This window comes from Podarcis raffonei, chromosome 4 (genome assembly GCF_027172205.1).
Source record: "Podarcis raffonei isolate rPodRaf1 chromosome 4, rPodRaf1.pri, whole genome shotgun sequence".
NCBI classification, from domain to species: domain Eukaryota; kingdom Metazoa; phylum Chordata; class Lepidosauria; order Squamata; family Lacertidae; genus Podarcis; species Podarcis raffonei.
In genome coordinates this window covers 43,106,714-43,134,576 of record NC_070605.1, presented here as the reverse complement: position 1 = coordinate 43,134,576, position 27,863 = coordinate 43,106,714, and the positions used below count along the sequence as shown (strand labels likewise).

Here is a 27,863-nt window from a genome sequence, read left to right as displayed (position 1 = left end):
AGTGCCATTGCTACCCCCAATGGCGGGCTCATTTCCTTTCCTGGTGCTTCCTGAAGCGAGCGTTTAATGTGTGAAGCAGTGTGGAATGTGGATGTGTGGAATCAGGAAGATGTTAGTGCACACAACCTCATGTCAATGTGGAAGTTACTATGAGCTGTCAGCTGTGTAATATGAGGTAATGCATGTTCTTTGCACTTTTGTCCATTTACTGTATTTATTTTTCCCAATTCGAATTATAAAATGGTGAGTTTCTTGAGTCAAAATGAGAGTACCCTTAAACATTTTTATTATTATTATTTCTTTTTAAAAAGCATTGTACATATGATTGTGCACTGGAGTTCTCTTTTTGCTCTCCTCAGGTCCTAGTTGAGGAAGAGAAATATTTCTTGCCCATTCTCATCAAGCCAGCCTTTACCTCTTTATTCCTCAAACTGTAAATGATTGGATTCAACATGGGTGTTACAATGCAATACAGCGAGGAAACCAAAGTATCTACATCCAGGGAGTACCCTGAACTTGGCCTGTCATAGTTGAAGTTGGATGTGCCGTAGAATATCACGACCACCATCAGGTGCGAAGCGCAGGTGGAGAAAGCCTTCATTCTGCCCTCAGAGGAATTGATCCTCAGGATAGCACGGATGATGCGGATGTAGGAGACCAGAATAAAGAGGCAGGGGCTGAGCCCTATCAACGCACTGGCCAGGTGGAGCACAGCTTCATTCACGGAAGTGTCTGAGCAAGAGAGCTTCAGAAGCAAGGGGACATCGCAGAAGAAGTGGCTGAGCTCGTTGGACTTGCAGATGGTTAAGGACGATGTCAGGAGGGTGTGCACCAGTGAGTTTGTCAAGCCGCACATCCAGGAGAACCCGGCCATCTTGGTGCAAGCCCCCTTGCTCATGATGCTGGAATAATGCAAGGGGCTACAGATAGCCACGTATCGGTCGTACGCCATGACAGCCAACAGCACACATTCTGTCCCTGCGCAGGTAATGAGGGAGAACAGCTGGACAATGCATCCCGCATACGATATGGTTTTCTTTGCTCGGAAGAAGTTGGCCAGCATAACGGGGACTGTGGCAGAGATATAGCAAATGTCTAGGAACGACAGGTTGCTCAGGAAGTAATACATAGGGCTATGAAGGGTCAGATCTGTTCTGATCAGGGCAAGTATCAGAGCATTTCCCGCTAGAGTTACCGTGTAGATGACTAGGAATACTAAAAAGAACAGAACATAGAGGCTGGGGTGGTTTGTAAAGCCCAGGAAAATAAATTCGTCTACAAAGGTTTGGTTTTCCATTTGCTCAGGGGCCATTTGTAGAAAAGAAATGGAGCAGCCTTTTGAGACGGGAGAATGATCGACGTTTGTGAATGCTCAGAATGTGGAGTCAATCCGCTGTAAGCAATTTAGCAAAGGTTGGCATCTGTGCCTTCATATCATGTGGGTCCCAAGTAGCGTTTTGCTACAGAATTAACCCCACAATTATTAAATCACCAAGAGAAGGAGCAGGTTATACGGAAGAACGTATAACCCAATCCCTAGTAGCTGGTTACCTGTATGGAGGAGGGAAAAGAAACAAATGATGCCAACGCGAATGTGAGGATTGCTAGGAGCTAAAGGAATTGCGATCAAGAATAAGGACCCATATTAATATAATTTACAGTAAAACTCTGCTATTCAATTATCAGCTAACACTTCCCATTGTCAAAATTCTCTTATTCCCTCATGTAGCCTTCATATTCATGTAATTTATTTTTTTTAAAAACATTCCTGTTTACTTCTTTCACCGTGTTCTACGGTGTTTCTATGGAGAAAAGCTGTAGCTGACTGGCAGAGCATCTGCTTTGCAAGCAGAAGGTCGCAGGTTCAATCCCCAGCATCTCCAGGTAGGGCCGGAAGAGACCCTGGTCTGAAATCCTGGAGAGCTGCTGCCCATCAGTGTGGACCAAGCTTAGCCAACATGGTGCACACCAGATGCTTGGGCCAGAATTGCCAGTGGTCAGGGATTATGGGAGTTTTAGGACTGGAAGGCACTATCTTGGCTACCCCTGGCATAGGCAATACTGAGCTACTACTGTTCTGGCCCAGGTCTGACCCACTACGAAGCAGCATTCCTAAATTCTTATGTTTTGCGGTTATTCCACGCACACACATGCATACCCTCTGACCTGCAGACTCATGATCTCTGCAGCTCGTTTTGGAACACCGGTGATCACATTTTGCCAATGTTCCATAATAAATTCCAATGAGTTCATATATTGATCCTGTGTATACGGAAGAGTGAACAATTCTCACAGTTGCAAACGGAACATAACCCTGCTAAGCTTGAATGTAAAGGACAAATCAGATTTAAGCTCCTTTCCTTGCATATCATGCCAATTTCTACTACCTAGTTACTCCTTGCATCACAAAAATTTAAATTTTTAAGCTGTGTTCCCTTATTTTGATCTTTTCTAATTAAATGGCATTGTGGTTCTCAATAGTGTTCATTATTTGTTTTTGTTTTTTTAAAAATAAAATTTCTGCTTGCTAATGCTCATTTGAAAATTGAACGTATGAAATGTTTCAGACTTTTATATGAGAGGTTCTCTTCAGCCTTGGTTCGTTCTACTGCTCACTTCCACCCCAGATTTTTAAAATGCTTTTAAGTAACTAAAACAACTGCAGTGCTGATGGTCAGCTCCAAGCTGCAGTTTTCCTTCTGATGGCTTATTGTCTTGAAACCAGTCACAGAGCAGACAGCCCTCAGAGTAGAGGGAGAACTGGCCTTGGTAAAGGAGGGTGTATGGCACCCAGACTCAGGGGCCAAAATAACTTTGCTGGCCTTGGGTGGCCAACAGTGAGACTTGACTGTAGGGGTAATGCCATTTGCTGCTCTGAGGCAGGCTGCAAATTGTCCTGAGCCAGCTCTGGCAGCACCTCACAAACCTCCATTTTAAAATATGGCCTCCTCAAGGAGACCATTTTAAATAATTCCTGAGGTACTCATTTTCAAGCAATAAGCTGGACAATTTTCTCTTTAGATGCAAGACAACAAAATTATGGTCTTCTTTTCCCAACTTATTTTTTTCCCTGTCACCCATATAGCAAGATAATTTATTTAGCTTCCACATCCTTGAAGCAAGATTAATTTTTAAAAATATCTTCTACCTCATAAATAATTTCCATGCACCACAGTTGTGCTAAATCTTTGTCTTTCCTTCTTTACCCTTAACACAGCATAGAAGTTGATCTTATTTCCTGAGTTTTTCCTTGTGTCCTACAGGGTGCATATTTCCTCATAAAAATGTAATTTCTACTAAATCAAAGATAAGGTTTCATGGCTGAAACTTATATTTATTGCCATTCTTTAGACATAACATCCATTTGGACATTTTCATGAGAAATTATTTTGTTTATCCCAAATAAAACATTAATGCAGCTTCTTACAGTTTGTGTGGGTGGGTGTTAACCCTGCATTTTCTCACAAAGGAGGAAATCAGATCCGTAAGATGAACAATCCCAAATCCAGAACCTTTTAAGCTAGTCCTGTGAGCTCAAGGACACCTCAGACCTGTTTATGGTAATAAGCAGCCCCACTACTACCACTGCACTGTCCTTTATGGCAAACTCTGTTTGAAATGAAGCGGAGTTTCAAAAGCAGCTGATAATAAGAGATAGCAGCCAATTGTTGGGAGGGTGGGGGGAGTAAGTCCAAAATTCTGTTGGCTGACAGTCTCCCCAAGCAACTGTTTGGATCCATTGAAATATCTTTTAAACATAAAACCCATGGAGACAAAAGGAGTGTTTAAGCATCTTCAACCTGATCCAGGAGGATCTATATTTTAATTGTTTTAATTTATATTTGTTGTTTGTTTATTGAGCTAATAGTTTTTATTAAGAATAAAAGAGCCACATTCATTCATGCCAAAGCCCTGTTTAGGGAAATTTTTAATGTTTGATGTTTTATCTCATTTTTAACATTCTGTTGGGAGCCGCCCAGAGTGGCGGGGGAAACCCAGCCAGATGGGCGGGGTATAAATAAATTGTTGTTGTTGTTACACCAGTATTCTGTTCTGATGGTAGCCAGATGCCTATGCGAAACAGGACTCAAGCACAAGAGCCCTCTCCCCTCAAGCAGTTTCCAGCAACATTGCATATTATATACAGTGTTACTGTACATCTTATATATTGTGTTTTTATTGTTATTGTTTGGCAGGGGGTTCTTTAATTTCCATTGTAAGCACATAACGCTGGTATGTAAATGTCTCAGATGATCACACAAACTTATATGTTTGCTGGACTGAGACCTGGGGGCATAAACTGGATTTCCATTCAGAGTCACACTTGAACTGGCAGTGGGATGCACATTCTGACATGCATTCAGATGAACATCACAATTCACATGTTACATGTTGCGCATTAACATCTGGTTTGTTTGCATGAACAGAGCTGGGTTGGAGCCCTTCTGGTTTCAGAAGACTGGTACTTGCCTTATCATGGTGTACCAGGTCCAACACTGTTCTACACTGACTGTCCATAGCTCTCCAAATCTCTCAACTAGTCCCCACAGGCATAACCTAGTCCAGCCTTCCCCAACTTGGTGTCATGCAGAACCTTTGGAGCCTAGCCCCTGAAGGCAGATCTATTGTCGCTGGAAGTCAGAGATGGTTTGTGAGGCATTTATGGTTCTTCTTACAGAAGTCAAAGACATGCAGAAAAGAGTAAAAAAAAGAAACCTGATGTGTATGTGCAGAGGTGGTGTGCACTTGATACTTCACCATTCTTTTGTCTCACAACACTGGAAGATATGCATGACCAGCCAAGATAAAGGTTCCTGGTTCCTCATGGTTAACTCAAGGCTATTTCTCACATAGACAAAGCCAAGCACAATGTATGCAATATTCATTTCAAGTGGGATTCTTTATTGAGCTGAATCAATGGATTGGATGCTTAAGTCGGTGAGCCACTCTTGTAGTCAGAAAAAAGAACCTATGCATCTTTTCATGTATTTGTAAAAGCAAGCAAAAAGCAAAATAAAAAAAGTCCACATACCTAACTGAATAGAATTATGGGGTGCATTTAGGGTGTTTCCAGACTGCCAGCATTTTGTGGGAGGGAGTGAAACAAGCAGTGGAACTTTTGACTTGTGCAATTAAAGTGGACCAAAGGAAGGGAAACGTCTGAAGTACTGAGAGGGGAAACTGGGAGCTACAGGAAGATGTCCAATTTGAGAAGGCAAAAATGTCCACCGAGGAGAAAGAAACTGTGTGTTGTGGGATGTGTTGCATGGATTGAATTCATTTAAACTGTCTTTAATATTGTGTAATATTGTGTTTTAATATTAATGTGGTGATTTAATTGTTGCAATCCACCCCAGGACCATAGGGTAAAGGGCAGGTAATGAATGAATTGTAACAACAACAACAACAACAACAACAACAACAACAACAACAACAACATCAACGTGTTTCACCTGTAGTCTTAGGAGGATCAGTCAAATAAGCTTCCATGAATGAAATGTTTAACTAGATTGCAAGATTGTGATCTAAACCTTGAGCCCCTTGGCATTCAGGAGTAAGTTCAAGGATGGTCAATGGCTCCAGTCCTTAACCATCCCTACTTCTGGGTGAATCACCTGAGTTCAAAGATCCTTGCATGCAGCAGCAGGTTGCATGTATATGGCTGTTCACACAGATTTCATTTTGGGATAGATGGTTAGTACTGTTAACTCTTTTTACTCTGATTACTGTTGCAAGAGGGGAGAAAAAGGGACACATCCCTCATCCCCAAACAGGTAATATCTGCTGTCAGAGACAACCATATTTCCCTGCTGTGTTCCTGGTCTTGTTCTTGAATGGGGAACTATGTGTATAGAGTATGTGTATACTCTATAATTGTATAGGGAGGTTTGACAAAGGAACCAATGACATAGAGGGGTTGTGGGCTTTCTTTCACTTTTCAAGGAGTTGCTGGGCAGTCATCTGTTGGGGAATGCTCCATTTCTGCATTTCCTGCATAGAAGTTGGACTATGTGGCTTGCAAGACCCCTTCCACTCTATATGATTCTATAGACCTTGGATGAAGAGGTGCTGCAGAGGGACCCAAGTGAACAGCATTCATTTGCAAGCAAGGAACCTGATTTGGATGAGGAATCATGAATGTTTCTCAGTTTCTGCTTATGAATGGCCCTTGACGGATTGGGAAAGTAGGCTTGAATTGCAGCACCAAGATGCAATCCTCATAGGAACCTAGGAAGCTGCCTTAACAGTCCACTAGCTCAGCACTGTGCATATCAGCTGCTAGTGGTTCTCTGAGATGAGCAGGCTGGGATCACTCCCTACCCTACCAAGAGATGTTGGGACCTTCTTTATGCACAGCAGATGCTTTACCACTGAACAATGGCCCTTCAAAATTGAACCTGGAGTAAAACTCATGACTTCCAGTAGCTTAGATTGCAAACTCCACCTCCACCGTTATAGAAATACTATTACAGATAGATCAAGCATAATTCATACATTTCATTCTTGACAGTCTGGTCCTAGCAAGAATGAGCCTAGAGTTCTATTGGCAGGATAATGTGACTTATCAATGTGAGAACCCAAAATGCTGTTAAGAAAGCATACAGGTACCTACCTGAAATTGCTGTACTGTATTTACCAATGAACATCAGCATCGCTTCCTCTCAGGCTCCTATAGATTAATTCAGGAAGCACTATTTAACCGTCAGTCTAAGACCTGGGGGACATATTGTATTCGGAGAAGTATCTCAGGGACATATGCAAATAACAGGTAATTTAACTGTTTATTGCTTTTAAGGAAAACAGCAAAAATGACAAAAACATAAAATTTACCCATCTAGAGAATATACATATATATGTGATGAAAGCCTGGCTGCATTTAAAGTCAGCTGGCATTTTGCCATTGTTGCACTTGAATGAGAATTTCATTTACAGTGAATAATGATAAAGATGCTATTTAGGGTACAAAATGGATTTTATTTGAAGAACAGGTTTAGGGTATAATTTTCTAAGAAATAGCTTTTGCAATACTGTAAACTTCAGCTAAGGATACTACCAAAGCTTACATATTATTCTCCCATCAGCAATCTTCCACTTGCTCAGTTAATACTGATGCCCTGGAAATCCAAGTGTGTGTGTGATTGTGGTGGGTTTGGCATTCTGAGCTTGAGCAGTAATGAAAATATGACTAAGATTTGGTTTTCCCATAGCTGTTTGAACTTCAGCATGACTACCGAACTGCATTTGAAGATTTGGGAGGTTTTAATATGTGGCAAGTTAATCTGTTTTTCACACTTCCCCCAGAAGCTGCCCAGAGTGGCTGGGATAATAATAATATAACAACAACAACAACAACAACAACAACAACAATCTTTTTCATATCATTTAAGCCCAAACATGCATTTAGGGTCTTAAATTTTAATTTTGTACCACATATTTTCATAGTGGAAGTGCTACTGTTGCAACCCACCTTAGTTCGAATGATGTGGATCCTGATGCACCAGCTGAAGACCAATTATCTATCTGATTGAAAATGACACTCTTCTATTTTCTGTAGCACATTAACAACACTCAAACATCTGAATTAAAGGATGTCACTTGAGAAGAGCTGTCTTTTTCTCATGTAACGTAAAAAAAGTTCAAAGCTCAAATCCAAAACATTCAGTTTGTTTAGACCAGGCTTCCTCAACCTCAGCCCTCCAGATGTTTTTGGCCTACAACTCCCATGATCCCTAGCTAGCAGGACCAGTAGTCAGGGATGATGGGAATTGTAGTCTCAAAACATCTGAAGGGCCGAGTTTGGGGAAGCCTGGTTTAGACGTTGCTTTCATTAGCTGCATTCTTGCTTGGTGCTGCTTACAGATGCAGAGGTCATTCCCATCAAAATGCCACTCTACGGTATCTCCCCATTTAATTCAGGTCTACCATTTCTGCAGACTATCCACTATGTAACAAACAACAAGACAGAAATGGTAAATCTGGATTAGATGGGGTGGGTGGGTTTGTGGGACGGCATTTCGATGAAGACAACAACATTGTGTGATCACTGAAGGAAAAAAATAAACTTGCATGCATGAACATCTTAGGCTGTATGAAGAAGAAGAAGTATTGTGGCCATGATTCTAGCATCCACTATGTGCTTGCATGAATATACATCTGAAAGGCTGATTATTATTATTATTTAATCACACGTTTATCCCTCTCTTCCACCAAGGAATTCAGGGCAGTATAAATGGTCCTCCCATTTTTTCCTTACAACAGCAACCCTGAGAGGTACAGGAGAGACAATCTGGTCCAATACCACTCAGTAAGTTTCGTGGCTCAGTTGGGAGTTGCTGCTCCAGCAATTGTAACCCTTGTACCACATTGGTTCTTATGAAATTGCTGTTTGTGTATTACATTTGTACCACTCTTTTCCTCCAAGGAGCTCAGAGTGACAGGGAAGCCTCAGAACAGCCCTGTGAAAAGGAGAGTCATTAGAGGAGCTTCTGGGCAGGTGGCTTCTAATGCTACCCAGTATTGTTTTTCGACTGTAAGTTCCAGGAAGAACTTTGCAGTTGACCTTTAAGAGTATTCCAACACTTGGGAGCTTGGGGCTGCAGCTGAATTGCTCATCAGTTCTGAACTAACAAACTGCTAAAAGGATGTCTTTGCCACATCTGCTCAGTCATTATGGCTTCAGTGTCTGTATCTACTGTCCCCAGATTTAAGCTGCATGTGTTACCACCACCACATAAGTGAAGTAGCAGCAGAGCTTGCAGAAACAATTGAATTTGTTAGTATTTATTCAAAATAATTTCGGGGGGGGGGGAGTGGAGAATTATTCACAGTAAGCGTCTAAGGCCAGATATTATCTTTCCAAAGAGATGCAAGCTTTGACTGTCTTTTGCAAACACACACTGTATTTTCTTTCTAAAGGCAGGGAGTTGGTTATCTTAGACTTATCCAATTCACAAAATGCACCTCTGAGGCAGCGTTGCTCATAGTGCAATTCCACATGTCTGCCATTCCCATTGAGTTCCACAGAGCTTACTTCTCTGCAAGTGGCCTGCAAGCGCTCCAGTTGGAGAACAGCCTTTACCAAAGGTGTCGTGGGCTTTGAAGGCACTCAAACTCAGGACGCAAGGGAGAAACGTGCTAGGAGGAAGGCACGCTTGGCAAATCCACACTGTGATCGACTCCTGCCCGGAAACCAATGTCCCCACTGTGGAAGGACGTGTGGATCCAGAATTGGCCTCCACAGTCACTTACGGACCCATTGTTAAAACCGTGTATATGGAAGACAATCTTACTCGGCTACAAGTGATCGCCAAAGGAGAAGAAGAAGGATTGCAGCCTAAGTGACTCAAATATAAAACCATTGAAGGAACTGCATGAAAATACAAATGCAGCACAGAATGTTCCTTGCTCTTTGCCGCTTTTATATTTATGACTTTTTTGTTTCTTCAGGTAAAGATGTAAGAAGTTGAATTTGACTGAAGATCAGATTTACTGCTTCATATTCATGCTAAAACGGGCTGATCTACTTGAGCCAACACACTCATAAACAGTCCTAGTCCTCAGATGGTTTTTTATTAAAACTCCACAGAATAATCTAGCCAGGTTTCATGTAGGGTCTCAACCCAGAATAAGGAGATAGAAAGGCAGTGCTGGATTTAGTATAAGCTAAACAAGCTATAGCTTAGGGTCCCACTCTCTTGGGGGCCCCCCAAAAAATTAAAGGAAAAAAACCTGGATGTACATTTCCAAAATAGAAGATAAAAAACTAATAAAATGGCTTTAGATAAAAACTAATAAAATGGCTTTAGGTTTTCCCAGTAGTGATGTATGGAAGTGAGAGCTGGACCATAAAGAAGGCTGATCGCCAAATAATTGATGCTTTTGAATTATAGTGCTGGAGGAGACTCTTGAGAGTCCCATGGACTGCAAGAAGACCAAACCTATCCATTCTTAAGGAAATCAGCCCTGAGTGCTCATTGGAAGGACAGATCGTGAAGCTGAGGCTCCAATACTTTGGCTACCTCATGAGAAGAGAAGATTCCCTGGGAAAGACCCTGATGTTGGGAAAGATGGAGGGCACAAGGAGAAGGGGACGACAGAGGACGAGATGGTTGGACAGTGTTCTCGAAGCTACCAGCATGAGTTTGACCAAACTGTGAGAGGCAGTGGAAGACAGAAGTGCCTGGCGTGCTCTGGTCCATGGGGTCACGAAGAGTCGGACACGACTAAATGACTAAATAACAACAACAAGGTCCATAAATGACCATATAGCATATATTCAACACAAAAAACAGCGACAATTTGTTGTGGACAAAGGACAGCTGGACATATAAAGGGCCCCATTACCTTCAGCAGCTTAGGGCCTCATCAAACCTAAATCCGGCCCTGTAGAAAGGTCTAGTAAAGACAAAACCTGCTTTTGTGTCTGATTATAAAGGCATGGAATTTATGCATCTCTTTCTTTGCTTATTTAACTCAGGGGCCTAGTTGCAATTTGGAACCCTGGGATTGGAGATATTCCAACAGGTAATCATTCAGGCCCATCCTGTTCTTGATCTTCTGAAGTGCAGGGTTTCCTCTGCAATGACATCAAATCTATGGAAACGTTTGAGCTATGTAAATACTCCTAGCAGTTGCAGTTAGATTTCACCCTGTTCTTTCATCATGTGAAAATTTCCAAAATGTCTGATGGGATTTTAATTTCTTGAATTTCTAAAGGTTAACCTTCTAACTTGAAATAATTTGAATAAAGCTCTGGACAATTATACACACAAACGAAAACAATGCAGCTGCTTTATGACTTTATTAGCAGACATTACAAGGTCCCTGTCAGAATCAGAGCTCTGTCTCATTCTCCCTATTGAAGCAAGCACACTTGAAAATGTCAGGCACTCCCAACTATAGCAGCTTGCAGTACTTATATATCTCAATGGAAAGTTTCGATAAATGAGGCCATAAAATTAGGTGTTGAAAGGTCATATGGTTTGACCATCAATGTATCTAAGTAGTAGTCACATTGTTACTGCAGTGTAAAGTTGTTACTGTTTGATTTTCGTCCCCCACCCGCCTGCTGCCCCACTTTTTTAAAAAAAGAAAACGCCAATCATTTTGTATGCCAGAATGGAAAGGAAGGTCTCTGGAGTTCTGTCTTGATGTTCCTGTCTGCAGCACAACTGTATTCCTTAATGAATGCTCAGGGCTCTATTTCTAATTTTGGAATTGAGTAAAATGAATTTGCTGCAATTCTCAATCACTGGGGAATAATCTTAATGTACTTCCCCCTACTGTTTATGTCTTTATGCAAACAGTGTCTCCTTAACAATGCCCATTGCAGCTAATTTGCAACTACAGATCTCAAAAATATTGTCTTCTAAAGTTTTAATAGAGCCCCATGCAACTTAATTATCCATTATTGGCAGCTTCTCTCCTGGGGTGATTAGTTGGATGAAGCTAGTGAACTTTGAAACTGCAAAATCTCAGATGAAAAGATGATTAGTTTATTTAGCAAGAGACTGGGATAGGAGGGAATGATGGGACTCCCTCGACTCATCTTTGATCAACTTGTTTTCTCTATGGCAGGCTATTTCTTTGCATGGAAGAATCTCATTTAAAGTTTTGTTGGAGAGTTCTCCCTAACTGGAACAGTCCCTGTGTAAAGTTCACATGAATATGAATGAAAAATGAATTCATCCATTCATCAGTGTACTTTTCAGATTTTAGTCTCTTCTTCTTAATAGGTCTCCTGATGTTACCGAAATCCATTCCGGGCACTCTGCAAGGCTGCCCATTTCCTCTCAAGTTCCTGCCAGCTGAAGTGGTTTATCATGTTTTGATTCCCAAAAGGAAAAAAGGATAATTGAAAATCAATGTGGAGTCACATCAGGGACATTTTTTTGACATTATGATACTCTAGATAACTCTATTTACATGCAAAAGACAGATGGCGATAATAGATTGCTATGTCCCAAGAAAGTTAAGGCCTTGTGAGATTAGACCACAGAATATGGTGATATATTAAAATAAATGAAACAGAGTGGTCATTGAGATTAGCGGTCTAAAATCTTGCATCTTGTCTAGACAAACAATACAATCCAACACATGCCTACTCAAAGCAACACCCTCAGAATTCAATTGACTTACTCCCAAGTAAGTCTGCATTAACTTTAAAGCCTAAGTATGGCTAACTTACTGGTTCATAAATATTCCTTATGAATTTAAAAGAGGAAGCAATATGGAGATACTGTATATATATATACCAGTATTGCTTTCCAATATTGGGTCTGGTGACTTCTGTTTCAGTGTATCTGAAGAAGTGTGCATGCACACGAAAGCTCGTACCAATAACTAACTGAGTTGGTCTCTAAGGTGCTACTGGAAGAATTTATTTTATTTTATTTATTTATTTTTATTTTGTTTCAATATTTAAACGTTTACTCAGAAGTGCCACTTAGGCCAATGGTACAGTTGTAGCCTTAAATCAATCTCTCTCCCCCCTTTTTTGGCCTCAGTGGGACAATTCTGCAGAGCAGCATACCTGGCTTTCCCCCACCAACTATCGCTTTTACCATAACCCTGTGAGGTGGGCTAGGTGCAAGGTCTTGTTTTAGTGCCTTCTGGGCATTCTATTTTTAAAGCACACTTGAGTCCCTGATCCTCTTTTTCCTCCTATGGAGCATCTTAGCATTCACCCCCCCCTTTTTTTTTTCCAGAGAACTGACTGTCAAGTGTGGCCCACGGTGCCTAGTGTTCAGGATTCCCTTTGAGAAGGAGCGCCGAAGACGCGTGCTCGGGAGAGTTCCCCGCTCCGACTCGCCTCTGCGCATGGGAAACGGCGTTGGCTGACCCGTTTGCTCGCGCTTGCGACGAGGACAGCCAGTCTGAGCCCACCGCCGATCCGATGCTACTGGAACGGCTTTCCGGCTTCCTTACGGAGCTCGGGGAAGCCGCCGTCTTACGTACATTAAGCACCATTGAACCCAGAGCGATCAGCTGCAAGTAAACAGCGGTTGCAAGTCAAAAGATTGGGTTGCATAAGGCTGATTTGCACAGGCCTCGTTCCTTCTCCGTTGGTCTCGGTCAGAGGACAGAATCATCCTGCTAGTCGGACAACGCGAAGCGCATCAGCGGCGGATTAATATGGTTTCCAGATATTGTATTTTTTAAAAATGAACAATTTCTGTAATGCTCCCCCCGCAGATCTCAGCTCTGGTGGTTCCAGTAGGTCTTCTGAAGTGGTCGTGGCCCCAGATAAAGGAGCCTTATCTTATTGTTCACGCCTACTTTTGTGCATATTGACTACTCGCAAGCAAGCCCACTGAGTTCAATGAGGGGGGCGTAAATGCGCATCGGAATATTTGCAATCGTGCAAACGCGTCAGAGACATCTAGGGCGCAATGCTGCCCACACTGACTTTTCCAAGAGGCTTACTTCCGCGTAGACATGTAACTGTGTACTGCTACTCGCCGATGATAAACTACAAGCCCCATAAATCAGAGCGGCACAGCAGGGACGTAATTTTCGCGCCTGCGTGGTTAAGGGCTGGAGGCGCGGTGGGACCAGAGGTTCCGTCCTTTCCGTTGCTCAATGAAACCTTCCTAATGGAGCGCCGGAGCTTTTGATGGTGCTGCGCAAGCGCCGTGGCTGGAGCTGGCACGATGGAGCATCCGCGGCTGCTACAAGTTGCAAGCCTGTTTCTGTTTGTTCTGTGCTGGGGGAAGAGCTCGGCTGGTGAGTCTGGAGTAAATGCCGCCGGGATCCTGCTTTGCAGAGGGGTCGCGCCCCCCGTTGGCATGTGCGCAGCTCCGGCGCGCCGCTTTCTTGTCCTTGCTCCTCGTTGTTACAGCTTTGTTAACAGTAGGCTGCTGTGTGTGTGTGTGTGTGTGTGTGTGAGAGAGAGAGAGAGAGAGAGAGAGAGAGAGAGAGCGGTTCTGGCCACATGGAGCGATGCGTGCCCAAAGGCAAAACTGATACTTCCTAAGAGGCTCCCTTCTCTTTGTCCCACAGAAATTCTGAAGTCTCCGAGAACTTCCCTGCTTAACTGCTCAAGAAGTGCTGCTGCGGCTGCTGGTGGGGGCAGTACTGTTCAGCAAACAGGAATTGATTTTCCCGACTTAAAATATTAACTGCGTGTGTGTGTGTGTGTGTGTTGGGGGGGGGGGAAGGAAGGAAGGCCCTGATGAAACTCATACCCTTAAAAAACACATGGGGGTCTTCTTTGTCTTGGAACTTGTATTTCCCCCTCCTGCCAGAGTAATGGCAAAGCGGACTTTCAAGCAAAATGAAATGAGTGTCTCAATTTTAGACTCTTTTGGAGTGCACTGTTTTCTTTAAACATTTGGGAGTAAGGGTAAAGTTGCTCTTGCAACATTAATATGTCAGAACTTGTGACATGCTACACAGTCCACTTCTGCTGCTGATAGCAGACTCTTTGTGGAGCTTGGCATTCTCTTCCAAAGCTCAAACCCATGCATCTCAGTCAGGCAATCTGGTCTAGAAATGGAAGAATGTGCATGGATTAAACAGCAGCATTTTTTTAAAAGAAAACCTTCACTTTGTGTAAGTGTACTAACTCAAACAGGCAAAACAGTTTTAATGCCTGCCTTCTTTTTCCTGTGGTGCAATTCTATGCATGCTAATTCAGAAGTAAGTCCCCACACCATGTTCAGTGGGCTTGCTTGGGTAAGTCAGTGTGTTTTAGGACTTATTTATATATTGAATTTATATCCTGCTCTTCCTTCCAAAGGAGCCCAGGGCAGTAAACAACAAGAGCTAAATCAATAAAAACATCCGAAAAACAATTCCAGTGCCAGTGCAGATTGGGCGAAATCTCAACCTAAAAGGCTCGTTGACAGAGGAAGGTCATTGGTAGGCACTGAAAAGACAAGAAAGCAGCACCTGACTGATATTCAAGGATTGTAACTTTTTTTATGTTGCTGAAGCTGGGTTTCTGGGTTTAAAGCAGATTTCCTGTAAGACAGGCTACCCTTTCATCACTAGATTAGGTCTCAGAAACAAGCCTGCCACTATATGTGTTGCCAGAAAGCTACAGAACCAAGACCCTCAACCTCCCCCATCGTTGCTGGTCTGAAGGTCCATGAGGTTACCACCTTGCTGAAGTTAAACAGATCTAGGCCTGGTTAGTGCCTGGATGGGTAGCCTCCTAGGAGCAACATGCACCACCCTCAGTTCCACGACAGAAGAAAGGCTGGAAGGAAATAGAATTAAATAAATATACAATAAAACCCTCCCCTTCCTTCAAAGAGTTCAGGGCAGTATAAATGATACAAGAAAGTTGACCAATACTTGTTACTGAGAAATGCAACTCTTTGAGAAGGGATTCAGCAAGGAAATACCATTATACATTCAGGGGAGTGTTGAGAAGTTCTGGAGGGCAAATAAATGGTGGGGAAATTTGGCCAGGTCCACCCACAAGGGGTTCACAGCATTTTCCTTGAAGGTCCTGTGGTTAAGTCACTGAACAGGAGGCTGGATCCAGATTCATTCTCAACACACAGGACAAAGCCTTGGCTACCCTTCCTTGATCCCATGTGGGTGGGCAGTGGGATCTCTTGATGATTGTGTCAAGATTGGCCAGAATTTAATCCTCCTTATGTATGTTTCAGATACAAAATGGAGTAAATTCCTGGTTCAGATAGACAGAGCTGTGGAGAACTACAAACCATGTATGCAGGCAAACTGCAGCTGTCATCAAAGGTAAGGGGCCAGCATCTCTCACAATCCAATTAATATTTACAGTGTGAAGGTGTTACCCTAAGTATGCTGAATTATAAGCACCTCATGTTATTGGGGATCATTTGCAACAGCCTCGTTATTGGGAAGCAGATGATGTGTGCCAAATGAGACCTGACACCATTTACACAGTTAATAATTGTGACGGTTTCTTTTAAAGAATAAATAGCATGGGTGGTGCCCTGCTTGAGATTGAGAATTGATTCGTGGGCTAATCCATCTGAGGTCCCAGTCTGGATCAGCACCTGCCACTGGCTTTTAACAAATTTTGCACATGGAATTCGTTCACACAGTTGCTAACTGCATGGCATGTCTAGTTGAAACTTGTGCTGTCTCAAAATAGTAATATTTAACATCGTAACCACCACCACCTGTTTATGAATCGCTTGTTACAGATGACAGAGCCTCGCAGTGATAAAGCACTAAACACAACAGAATATCAGCTTGAAATATAGCACCTTAAAATGTCAATCCACAATCAATCGGATGAAGGATGGTATAGCAGTTTAATAAATAACAACTATAACACAGAAAAATCCCCCTCAACACAGAATTGAATTAATATTCCTATATTAATTCCTATATTTAATGTTTAATGACACAGGGTCATTAAAAATAGGTTCTGATTATTTGTGTGTATCTATTGACCAAACGTAGAGATTAAATATAGCGTCTTTGTTGGAAATATACTAATATTGTTACTAGGTGGACCCAGTGGTGTTAATAGTTTAAAGTAGCTCCCTGTTTCAGCTCCCTCTCTCTCTGTGCAAGGCAACAAGTTCAATATTCTACTAAAGTGATTGTATTGAACCATCCCATGCTAAAATCCCTTCCTGGAATGACTTAGCTGTTATACTAATTTTCCTTAATGTGTTTAATGATGGGTGGAATCTTTCTTCCCTTAGAGTTAGGGAACAGGACTTGGCTCCCTTCCGAGAGGGGATCTCCGAGGAGCTGCTGTCAGAAGCAATCAGTCGAAGGCTTGGGACGCACTACCAGATCATTAAGAAGAAGTTGTACCGTGAACATGATTGCATGTTCCCTGCAAGGTGAGAGCAATACGGAATGTATCAGAGAGGGAGAGAAACAGGAAAATCTCCCTAGCCTCCTTAACCTATGGGTCACTGAGCAGAAAACATTTGAAAGGGCTAAATTCCAGTGTAAGAGGAAGAAACTGATGAGGCATTGCTTTGCCTGAAATGTAGAAATTGCATTTGCTTTTGTGAGAAATCAATATTGACATGGCACTTTAGTTGTACGAGGGGGTGATGCGGGTTAGAAGCTGAAAGAAATCGGCAATAAATGCCTCTTGGGAGCAAGGATAATGGAAAGGGATAACTTGCTGAGTTGTCTAAAAACAGTTGTTTGGGTGTCAGAAGGAGCTTGTGTCTGCGCCCAGCTTGGTTTATAGTCGTAGTAAAGAGCAAACAACACCAGCATTGCAATGTGTTCCTATTGCTTTCCTGTTTCATTTCAGTTCCTGGGCTTTTTGTGTGGTCATGCTGTTCCTATGGGTATAACAGCCTTTCTCTGTCCTCTGTTTGGCTGCTTCCCTTCAAATCTATCTAGAGAGACCCCATTAGCCTTTTATCAATTGCCTTGCATTCAACCGACTCTTTCCTTCACGATCTCTGCTGCTTGTGTGGTGTGCCTTCATTCAAGTCTTGGTCTTCAAGACATGGACACTTTACCTTCAGTGCGGTATAGTGGTTTGGGTGCTTGACTAGGGTTGGTGAGACCTATGTTCAAATCCTCACACAACAGCAAAACTCAACTAGAAGACATAACCTACCATATGGGGAGAATAAAAGTGCAGGTGAGGGAGAAGAACCTGTAGTTCTTGGGGGAAGGAGTAATACAAAAATGGATGGGAGTCAACAAAGTTTTACACAGAGTAGGCCCATTGAAATTAAGGGGACAAACTTAGTCACATTCATTAATTTTAGTGGGTCTACTCTGAGTAACATGCAGTTGAACACTATCGGTGATAGAAAAATGCTATACATATACTCTCATTAATCCTTACAGCATCCCTCCATATCCAGTTAGTATAATTTTTCCTCTGTTGAATTGTGTGAAGCTCTATAAGTGCAAATGTGAGGCAGAGGAAGACTGATGAAGAGGATAATGAGAGATGGGGAGTTTCTTGCTTGGGGCCACCTGGTAAGTTTGTGGGTGAGGCTCAAGCTCAGGACTTACTGACTCTTAACTCAAACACTTAACACTGGTGTATCCCTCCGATCTCATGTGGGTAGTTCTCTGAATCTTTTCGAGCTTATTTTCACAATATAACTGAGTTTAAGTTATACTGTAACTGTGTCCTTACAGCACAGAGTCCTAACATATGGACAAGTAATTCCATCAACATTGTCTATAAAATTTTCAAGGGTTCACCCTTAGGTAGCCAAAATGGCACTACCCATGCACAAGGAGGTGATATTGGCAGACATGGGGAAAACTGCTTTGAGGTTCCATTACAATAAATCAGTAGGGACATTTACTTCAATAAAAACTGAATAAAACCCGAATATTTGCATAAGTACAAATTTTGGCATCTGTCTGTTTCATGACACAATGGAAAGTGTGTGCCATCGGGGTTAAAGTCTACCTGTTGGAGAGTTACTGTAGAGACCAATACGGGAGAGACATGTTTCATTGCAGCTGGGGCAGATGAAAGCATCCAGTTATCCTGCTGCAGATGCACCATGGCATTTCTTCTCTCTGCTCTTCTCCCAGCAGTCATTTCTCCTCTGGTCACTGCTTTGAATACATGACCTGGCTGTCTGTCTTCAGGCACTACAGTTGTCTGCAAGGGATTCCCAGACAGCAGGGTTGATGTTGCCAGCCTTCACGCCACGTTTTCAGACATCTTTGTAACACAGAGTTGGTCTGTCATTGGGCCTGGTGCTTGAAGCCAGCTCCACAAAATACGTTAGTACGTGTTAGTTAGTGGCCATAGCACACTAACTATCTTTTGCAGGAGAAATCTGAAAACTGAGTAGGAAGGGAAATGAAATGGAGGATGATCGATGAAGGCATGGCTGGGACTTCATTTCCTTACAGGTCTCACTTGGTATGAGTAATTCTCAAGGCCACCCCTTGCACGTATTGCTATCCACAGGTGCAGTGGGGTTGAACACTTCATCCTTGAGATCATTAACAACCTCCCAGATATGGAGATGGTGATCAATGTGCGAGACTACCCCCAAGTGCCCAAGTGGATGAAACCAAAGATACCCATCTTCTCCTTCAGTAAGGTGAGAGAGAGAGTGGACAACTCCTTGGTCATACTTGGTGGGGACAGCTAATACGCTTATTTGAATATCTTGCATCACGGAGATATTTTGCAGGAACTAATGTGCTTCTGTCTCTCTATTTTCTGAAAGACGTTGGAATACTATGATATTATGTACCCTGCTTGGACATTTTGGGAAGGCGGGCCAGCTGTTTGGCCAATTTATCCAACAGGCTTAGGACGTTGGGATCTAATGAGAGAGAGCCTCAAAAGGTATGTTTCTGGAGAGAAGGATGAAGCTTGTTTTGTGGAGCTTCACTCCGCAGTCTGAAGTGCGTTTCCTAAGAAATCAATCATACTTTGTTAGATGGAAGTATGCATGACATCAGAACTGGCAGTGATCCACAAGCTTTGTAAGTTGTGAGGTCTAGCTGAGGCTGCGGCCCTATACCCACTTACCTGCGAGTAAGCTCCATCAAATCCAATGGGACTAACCTCTAAGTACACATGTATGGGATTGCACTGCTAATTTGGGGGGCTTTAAACAAGCCAAATTGGTGGAAATCCAAACAGGAGTTAGCATATGGGGGAGCGATGACTTTGCAGACATCCAACAGTAAGATGCAAGACTTTTGGTCTTTTTGTGAGTGTGTATTAAGGGGAACTTCAGCTTCTCTGTATAACAACTTGAACTTGCTAAGATCCCCTCTTTTTCACAGCCTTTAATGGCATAGAGGCTGCCATCGTTGCTTTCTAGAACATCCTGCGGTGATGGAAATAAATACATTGATTCCCAAATATGACACAAACTGACCAGTTTCTCTCCAGTGTCATCAATTTTAGATGTGAAAGAAGTGGCACATTAATCAAATGGTAAAATGCCTTGCTAGAATAATGGGTGATGCAACTAATAGCATGGAGCAGAGTTTGTTTAGTTGAGGTTACTTAACCTAAAACCAAAGAAGGGATTCAGAGAAATAGGATGGATTTCTTTGCTTCTCTTACTAAGGTGTTATATGTCCATGTTTTTAACATCATGTACTGATCAAACTCTCCTTAGCTCTGCAGAAAAATGGCCCTGGAAGAAGAAAATTTCGAAAGCCTATTTCCGAGGGTCCAGGTGGGTTAGCTCAGTTCCCACTTCCTAACACTGATATACTACCGATGATTTGTATAGTGATAAAACCAGGGCATTAAAAAGCCTAGGGCTATGTACTGTGTTGCCCAGGAAGATTTAATGTTAACAAATGATATAAACAGGACTCCGACACATTCTCAACAGGGGTTGATATTTTCAGTTCAGAACAGGGCAATTGTTAACTAGTAAAACAGCTGTTGTTGTTGTTGTTTAGTCGTTTAGTCGTGTCCAACTCTTCGTGACCCCATGGACCAGAGCATGCCAGGCACTCCTGTCTTCCACTGCCTCCCGCAGTTTGGTCAAACTCGTGCTGGTAGCTTCGAGAACACTGTCCAACCATCTCGTCCTCTGTCGTTCCCTTCTCCTTGTGCCCTCCATCTTTCCCAACATCAGGGTCTTTTCCAGGGAGTCACAAAACAGCTGTACTATGTACTAACATTCTCAATTGTTGATTGCCTTTCCTGCATTCGGCTAATTATTAGTGTGCAGCCACTGTTCCAAATATTTTACTCAAAACATACTCATAACAAAAGACCCCAAAATGATTTACATATACAAGATACAGAGCAGCTTAGGCTTTGCTGAGGTGGAGGAAATGCTAGTTTCCTGCACTTCCTGTTCGTGTTCCTTCTCTGCTTTATTATATTCAAACATAACTTTCATACTTTCTTGATGACAGGGTGGCTTGTGGGTTTTTTGTGTTTGGATGCAGTGAAGAAGCAAAAATACATTCTAGATCTTCTGTATCTCAGGGGCATAGCTGTCAAGTGTCCCTTATTTGAAGGGACAGTCCCTTATTCCAGCACCATGTCCCGCTGCTGTCCCTTATTGATAGATGTCCCCTAAATGTCCCTTAAATGATGGCCCTTAAATTTCAAAGGAAGCAGCTCCTCTCCCTCCCTCCCTCCCGGCCAGGGAGGAGGGAGGCTCCAACTGTGTTGCTTGCCTGTGTTGCTCACCCAATAAGAAGTCTAAGAACAACTGGGGGGTGGAGCTTGCATGCCTTGTGTGTGGCTAGTTAATGCAAGCTGAGGGGTTTTTTGAATGCTGGACGCCATTTTGTTGCACGTGCTGCTGCAAACTTTGCTGTGCAAAGCCAGGCCGGGGAGCCATCTTAAGTTGAGGCTGCATAGGCCTTGTGGTGCATGTGATTCAGATTTTATTCAGTTGAACCTCTGGTTACAAAGTTGGTTGGACAGTGTTCTCGAAGCTACCAGCATGAGTTTGACCAGACTGCAGGAAGACTGGAGTGCCTGGAACAGGTGAGGCTGCAGGTCCCTTATTTTGGCTGCTGGTCCCTTATTTTCAAATCTGTAAGTTGACAGCTATGCTCAGGGGTGGAGAACCTGTGGCTTTCCAGATGTTGGACTAGAGTTCCCATCAGCCCCAATGAGCATGGTCAGTGGTCTGGATGATGGGAGTTGTAGTCCAGCAACATCTGGAGGGGTAAACATTCCTCACACCCGCTTATATCTGCAATGATGTGTTATGTATTCATCTAATTATTGATGGAGCTCAGCTTTCTACCATTGTTCCTGCGGCATATTCAGTAAATTAGATAAGTTTGTCTTCCATGGGGAACATTGTTTAACAAATTTATGTGTGATTTCCCTGGTAGGACAAGTTCAGAGCGGGATCCCCTCATTCTTCTTTCTCGAGAAAATCCAGACCTTGTTGACGCAGAGTACACGAAGAACCAAGCCTGGAAATCCGAAAAAGTAATTACTCTTGAAGGCAGCTCTTTCCTTTCTCTTAGAAAAGGGGTGGTCTGTTGTTTCAAAGTCTGGCTTCAGCAGGAAGAGAGCCCCTGTTTTTCAGGACACATTCATAAGATCACACACTGATATCCTGGAATAATGACCCCTCCGTGGTTCCATACTTGCTAACACTAGCACAGGTTAAGAACCTCACTTCAACAATAAGTATGAATTGAAAGGATGGGGGGGAAATGTCTCCTGTTGACTACTTGTTAGTTCTCCTGGGAGCCCAGTATAAAAGTGCTATTGGATATATGAAAAGGAAAGGAAAAAACTTAACTGTGGGGGATTATTCGCAAGTAGTGTCATGTTTAAATTAGGTGCTGGGAACTACATTTATGGCAGTAAGACAATGGTGCATCATGCAGCCAGAGTCCTGGAGTCATGTCTTTGATTTAATTATGAAGCCTAATGTCACACACTTTTTCTGGGAGAGTGTGCGAGGGAGGATACATTGTCTTAAGACACAGGTGGGGAATGCTTTCCAGACTGAGGGCCACATTCCCTTCTGGGCAGCTTTCCAGGGGCCACATGTTAGGGCCAGAGGAAAAAGTAGGCAGAGGAAGAAATGTGACTGGACTTGCTCCTGCACACACTCGCAATGTCTTCCCTATCCTTCATCCATCCAGGCAGGGGGGGGGCATTTTGAATGTTCAGGGACATTCCAGGCAGGGAAAAGAACTCAAGGAGGGTCCAGAGGGAGGCTGGTGAGGGGTGGAGCTTGGGAAGTGGGTGTGTGGCTGAGGAGGAAGTGTGAAATCTTAAGGGGTGACTAATCTTAAGCATTGGCTTGATTTATTGGTTGTGCCCCAGTAGCAGGGTTGCCATACGTCTGAAATTTTGGACATAGCCAGAATACTGCAGTCAGAAGCAGCATCTGGGTAAAGCTCAACAACAACAACAACAACAACAACAACAACAATTTTATTATTTATACCCCGCCCATCTGGCTGGGTTTCCCCAACCACTCTGGGTGGCTTCCAGCACAACTTTTCCAGCAGTGTCCAGATTTTCACTTTTTAAAATATGGCAACCCTACCCAATAGGAATGTGTCAGATAGGCAAATTCTGATTCTTTTTTGGTTGAGTGTCCCATAGCTTGTTGGCTGATTTGATTTTCATTGAGATGCTTGGTTTGGCATCTACCTTATGACATAACTAATCATTCTCGTGCTCTGGTTTTATTTTGTGGCTTGCCAGTTGTATCTCTCTGCCATCCTCTAGTTATGTTGTGACTGAGTGGCATGTTCTATAGGACATAATTTGGAACTTCTCCACTTAATATCTGCATTGCATTTCATGGTGCAGAAGAGGAAATAACCAGGACTGTAGTGGAATTGTCACTTAGATGAAGGTGACGGTTTGCTGTGAACCTTAATGATCCAATAAGCTTGTAACTGACCTACCCAGTGCTCTGCATTGTGAGGAAACATTATGCAGCTCCAGCCTCTTTGTAAGGAACATGTGACAAGAGGACTTTGGACTGGCACTAAAATAAGTATGACGGTTCAGATATACACATGCCAAGAAATGGATTAGAAGAAACCACTGCTTTTTGCAATCATAAAACAAAAATTAAATATGTACCTTAAGCCTGTGCATGTTTACTTAGAAGTAAACCCAGGTGAGTTCAACAAGGCTTACTTCTAAGTAAACGTGTACAGGACTGCATCCTTAGAAATATTTGGACTATTACATTTTCTGTGATAGGTTCCAGGTTTATTTAGATTTCCCTAGGGACTCTAATTTTGTGCCTTCTGAAAATAAATCTAACAGAGAAACTCTACTTGTGCTTATGGTGTTTCACTTTGGTTGTAGTCAGTAGGTAGATGATAAATAACAACAACTTAAAATAAATATATATGTATCTATTGTTCCTAAAGGACACTCTTGGGAAACCACCAGCTAAGGAAATTGCACTAACAGACCACTGTAAATACAAGTAAGTAACTGTGTCCGTCTGCAATTCTATTCATAAATACGTCAGGAAAGTCCATTGAACATAACAGAATTTACTTCTGAGTAGACATGCGCAGGATTGAACTGTCCGTCTAGAATTTATTGGGACTGTTTTCATCTATCTATCTTGTTTTATGTTAAAATAGATACTGGAAAAGTCTTTAGACCATAAAGATGTTCAATTAACCATTAGTTGCAAGACAAGGCATTTGCTCCTATCTTCATGCTGCTGCCGTTGGCACCTTTTGCCTTACCCTGAATTGTTTCACAAGCAGGAATATGTGCATTCTGTTTGTGCCTTGGAGAATTGCTTGTCCGCTCCACCCTTATGAAAACTTTCTGTCACACAGTTGTGTTACTTATTGTAATTTAAGGAAGGCATTCAAGGAATCCCAAAGAACCACTATATCCCCTGGGTGCTACTAAGGATAATAAGTAGCTGATATGATTATACTCTGTGGAATATCAGCAGCTCTTCTGGTAAAGCAAACCGAAGGCACTCTCATCTTCGGTCCCTTGAGTATGTCTGTGAGATATTTCAGTGCCACATGTAGATGATGATCCTGCAATACTAGTGTGTTAAATGACTTCCCTGAGGTCTTTTGGGAAGAGCAGAATGGTGCCTGGAATAGAAATTATGGATTCTGGCATGGAGGTTTTTTAAAGTGGAATAACTTCTGCATTTGTGTTTTGATGCTGCATCCTGCCATCTCCCTGACTTTTAAGGACAAAAACTTTGGCAACTAATGTTCAGGCACTGTTGTGTTTTTATCTAAAGTATTTTTTAGATAAATGTACTCTTGTAGACTATTTATTTATAGGAACTCACTATAAGGGCCAGGATTGAAACCAAAATGCAAGCCAACACCATAGATCATTATTTCCCAAACTTGGGTCTCCAGCTTGTTTTCGGACTACAATTCGCATCATCTCTATCTAGCAGGACTAGTGGCCAGGAATGATGGGAATTGTAGTCTAACAAACACTTGGAAACCCAAATTTGGGAAGCACTGCCATAGATGGAGCAACTGTGGTTACGGAAGTTTAGATTTGCCGTATTGGTCTTTCGATACTCTGTGGCAAGAGTCAAATGGCGTATGTTCTTCCCATATGACCCTTCTGTAAAGCAATTAATGTAGTACATAAGCAAGTTGAGGAAGAAAAGCCATGCCCTTCTCATAGAACTATATGAAGGCGACCTAACAGATCTTCGGAAATAGGCAGCTTACTGCCCTCCAGACACTGGACTACAATTCCCATCAACTCTGACCCCATTGGCCCCACTGGCTGGGGGTGATGGGAGTTGTAGTCCAACTATGTCTGGCAGGCACCTTGTTGGCTAACTTTGATCTTCTCCTGCTTGAACAATGATCAGCTCTTTAAAGAGCGTACAAGCATTTATTTAATTGTTGTAAATAATTCAAACAAGTTTGAATCTCTAGAAGAATAAAATTCACCTAAAGCTGCATGACCCAGTTTTGTTCAATGATTAAGTAAGTGCACTGGTTACTGGAGGAGAAGGAATATTATAAGATGGTGTCTGTTTTTATTAAACAGATACCTCTTCAACTTCCGAGGTGTGGCTGCCAGTTTCCGCTTCAAGCATCTCTTTTTGTGCAACTCGCTGGTGTTTCATGTTGGGGAAGACTGGCTGGAGTTCTTCTACCCTCAGCTGAAACCTTGGGTTCACTACATCCCAGTCAAATCAGATCTCTCTGATGTCAGGTGAGAAGTTGAAACTGAAGCTGCAGTGGCATATTAACCGCTCCTTGTGTACTGAGATGGAAACATCAATGTACCATGGGAGCTTCCAGACCAGCTGTTTGTTGAACATCCTTGCTGATACATTCACTTGGAGGTTATACAATTTTGCCTACTTTGTTTCAGGGAGCTGCTGCAGTTTGTGAGAGAAAATGACGAGGTAGCCCAAGAAATTTCAAAGAGGTAAGTTTTCCTTATCTGTAGCTTCCATGAGGCAATTATTCCCACTGCAGAGCACCAGCTGTTGTGATGACTGGCAGAGGTCATAATAGCTTTTGAAAATAAAACTTGCAAAGGCTCAAGGGCAATGATATTCAGAACCCTTTTAAACAGTCAGTGAAATTCCATCCCAAATTCCTTCCTTCAGTATTAGTGTGGTATCATGTTCAGATATGTATCCTCCTAAGTCATACTTTGAGTTGACCTGTTGAAATCAGTGGACATGACTAACTTAAATTCAATGGTCTCTGACTTATGTATACAGGTCAACGCGCCCCAACAAAACGCTGATTGGGTATGTGCTCTCGTGCAATGAGGGGTGGGGAATATAAAAGGTAAAGGGACCCCTGACCATTAGGTCCAGTCGTGACCAACTCTGGGGTTGCGGCGCTCATCGCTTTATTGGCCATGGGAGCCAGCGTACAGCTTCCGGGTCATATGGCCAGCATGACTAAGCCGCTTCTGGCGAACCAGAGAAGTGCACGGAAATGCCGTTTACCTTCCCGCCGGAGCAGTACCTATTTATCTACTTGCATTTTGACGTGCTTTCGAACTGCTAGGTTGGCAGGAGCTGGGACCGAGCAACGGGAGCTCACCCTGTCATGGGGATTCGAACTGCCGACCTTCTGATTAGCAAGTCCTAGGCTTTGTGGTTTAACCCACAGCGCCACCCGCGTCCCTCGTGGGGAATATACCTAACCTTCAAATAATTGTAAGAAATGTTCAGCATAAGGTTGGACATTATTATGAGGGGAACAGAGGAGATCATTTACTGTTTGTTGCTTTGGAAAAGAGGACCACTCCTGAAAGGGAAAGTTACTATGCGGATCAGTGGTTTTTAGTAGTTCTTAAATTAAAAAAGCATTGACTTTTTGATGTAAAGGAAGAATGCACTCCCAGTTCTCCCTTTTAGCCATGGATGGAAGTTTCAAGACATGAGTTGAACATTCCTGTGCCTGATGTTGAGCCGGGGAAAGATGGGGATGGTTTGCCCACAAGGCCCTGGCAGGCCGATCTCTGAGACCTGGCGGGCATAGTTAGTCTTGTGGGTCAAAGGTCTCCTACCTCTGGGATCTTCAACATAATCAAGATGAAAATCCTGTGGCACCTTAAACACACAGAGATGTGCTGAGGTTAAGATCTGGGGATTGAATGTACCTTCCAAATGTACAAAAATTGCCCATGAAAGCTTATCCCACAAAATGTTAATCTTTACCATGTCTTATAATTCCTTGCATTTGCTGCAAGTGACTGGTTTGGTTTCTGTACTGTAGTTTCTCCCTACAAACATTATTGCTGTTCTCTTTAAAATCAAATTAACTATCATAACTTCATGCCCAAGGAAACCTGAGAGCTCTAGCTTAATGGGGCAGATAATTTTCTGTTAGCGATCCCTAGCCCTTCCCTCACAGCACTCCCGTTCCTTGAAGAGATGCACTGATCATTAAGCCAGTTTTCATCCTTAGTTCTTGAGGTATGAAAGCCACTAACTGTTGTCATCCTCTTTGCTTGCCTTTCTTGCCTCTAGAGGTCGCCAGTTCATCATGGACCACTTGCGAATGGAGGATATCTCTTGTTACTGGGAGAGACTTCTGACTGCATACTCCAAAACCCTAACTTACAAAGTTAAACGAAAGAGTCACTACAGTGAGATTTCATCCAGAAACTTGAAAACAGAACTGTAAAAATATTTTTAAAAACTGTTCCATTTGCAGTTCAGGACCAAGACTTGTGGACACTGTGAAATCCAAAGAGCAGAACGGTTTTCTTCAAGCTTAGAGGAAAGAAAGTGCTATTGTTACTTACTGTATTAAACTATTTTATCAAATCTGGAATTTTCTTTAATGTCATGGAAAGTAGATTTTTCCAGAAGTGTTCAGATATGTGGGAGGCCAAAGTTCACTGAATTCTAGTATTGCTTTGTGGTGAAATCCTTTTGAAAAGGGAACTGATGTTCCATGATGTTTAACTGACTCACCATTTAACACCAGAGTAATCCTATGGAGTGGGCTGTAGTTTCTTACTGGTGAGTGAATCATTTCATGAA

At 42.5% G+C, this 27,863-nt stretch overlaps 2 protein-coding genes across 2 annotated transcripts; one reads left to right on the top strand and one right to left on the bottom strand.

The window, feature by feature from the left end:
* Nucleotides 1-355: 355 nt before the first annotated feature.
* Nucleotides 356-1,312, bottom strand: LOC128412332 (olfactory receptor 5V1-like). The gene has a single exon (XM_053385240.1). The coding sequence runs from the start codon at nucleotides 1,310-1,312 to the stop codon at nucleotides 356-358; it is 957 nt and encodes a 318-aa protein (XP_053241215.1).
* Nucleotides 1,313-13,531: 12,219 nt separating this feature from the next.
* Nucleotides 13,532-27,509, top strand: POGLUT1 (protein O-glucosyltransferase 1). The gene is made up of 11 exons (XM_053386445.1): nucleotides 13,532-13,725; nucleotides 15,621-15,711; nucleotides 16,653-16,796; nucleotides 18,869-19,004; nucleotides 19,134-19,255; nucleotides 20,043-20,102; nucleotides 21,739-21,838; nucleotides 23,761-23,819; nucleotides 25,394-25,561; nucleotides 25,724-25,780; nucleotides 27,345-27,509. The coding sequence occupies exons 1-11, from the start codon at nucleotides 13,653-13,655 to the stop codon at nucleotides 27,499-27,501; spliced, it is 1,167 nt and encodes a 388-aa protein (XP_053242420.1). The 5' UTR covers nucleotides 13,532-13,652; the 3' UTR covers nucleotides 27,502-27,509.
* The last annotated feature ends 354 nt before the right edge of the window (nucleotides 27,510-27,863 follow it).

Excerpts from the sequence above, each read along its gene's own strand:
- LOC128412332 (XM_053385240.1), bottom strand. The coding sequence starts at position 1,312 with ATGGCCCCTGAGCAAATGGAAAACCAAACCTTTGTAGACGAATTTATT.
- POGLUT1 (XM_053386445.1), top strand. The coding sequence starts at position 13,653 with ATGGAGCATCCGCGGCTGCTACAAGTTGCAAGCCTGTTTCTGTTTGTT. Across the intron at positions 19,256-20,042 it reads ATGAGAGAGAGCCTCAAAAG|CTCTGCAGAAAAATGGCCCT; the intron begins GTATGTTTCTGG and ends AACTCTCCTTAG. Across the intron at positions 25,562-25,723 it reads TCAGATCTCTCTGATGTCAG|GGAGCTGCTGCAGTTTGTGA; the intron begins GTGAGAAGTTGA and ends ACTTTGTTTCAG.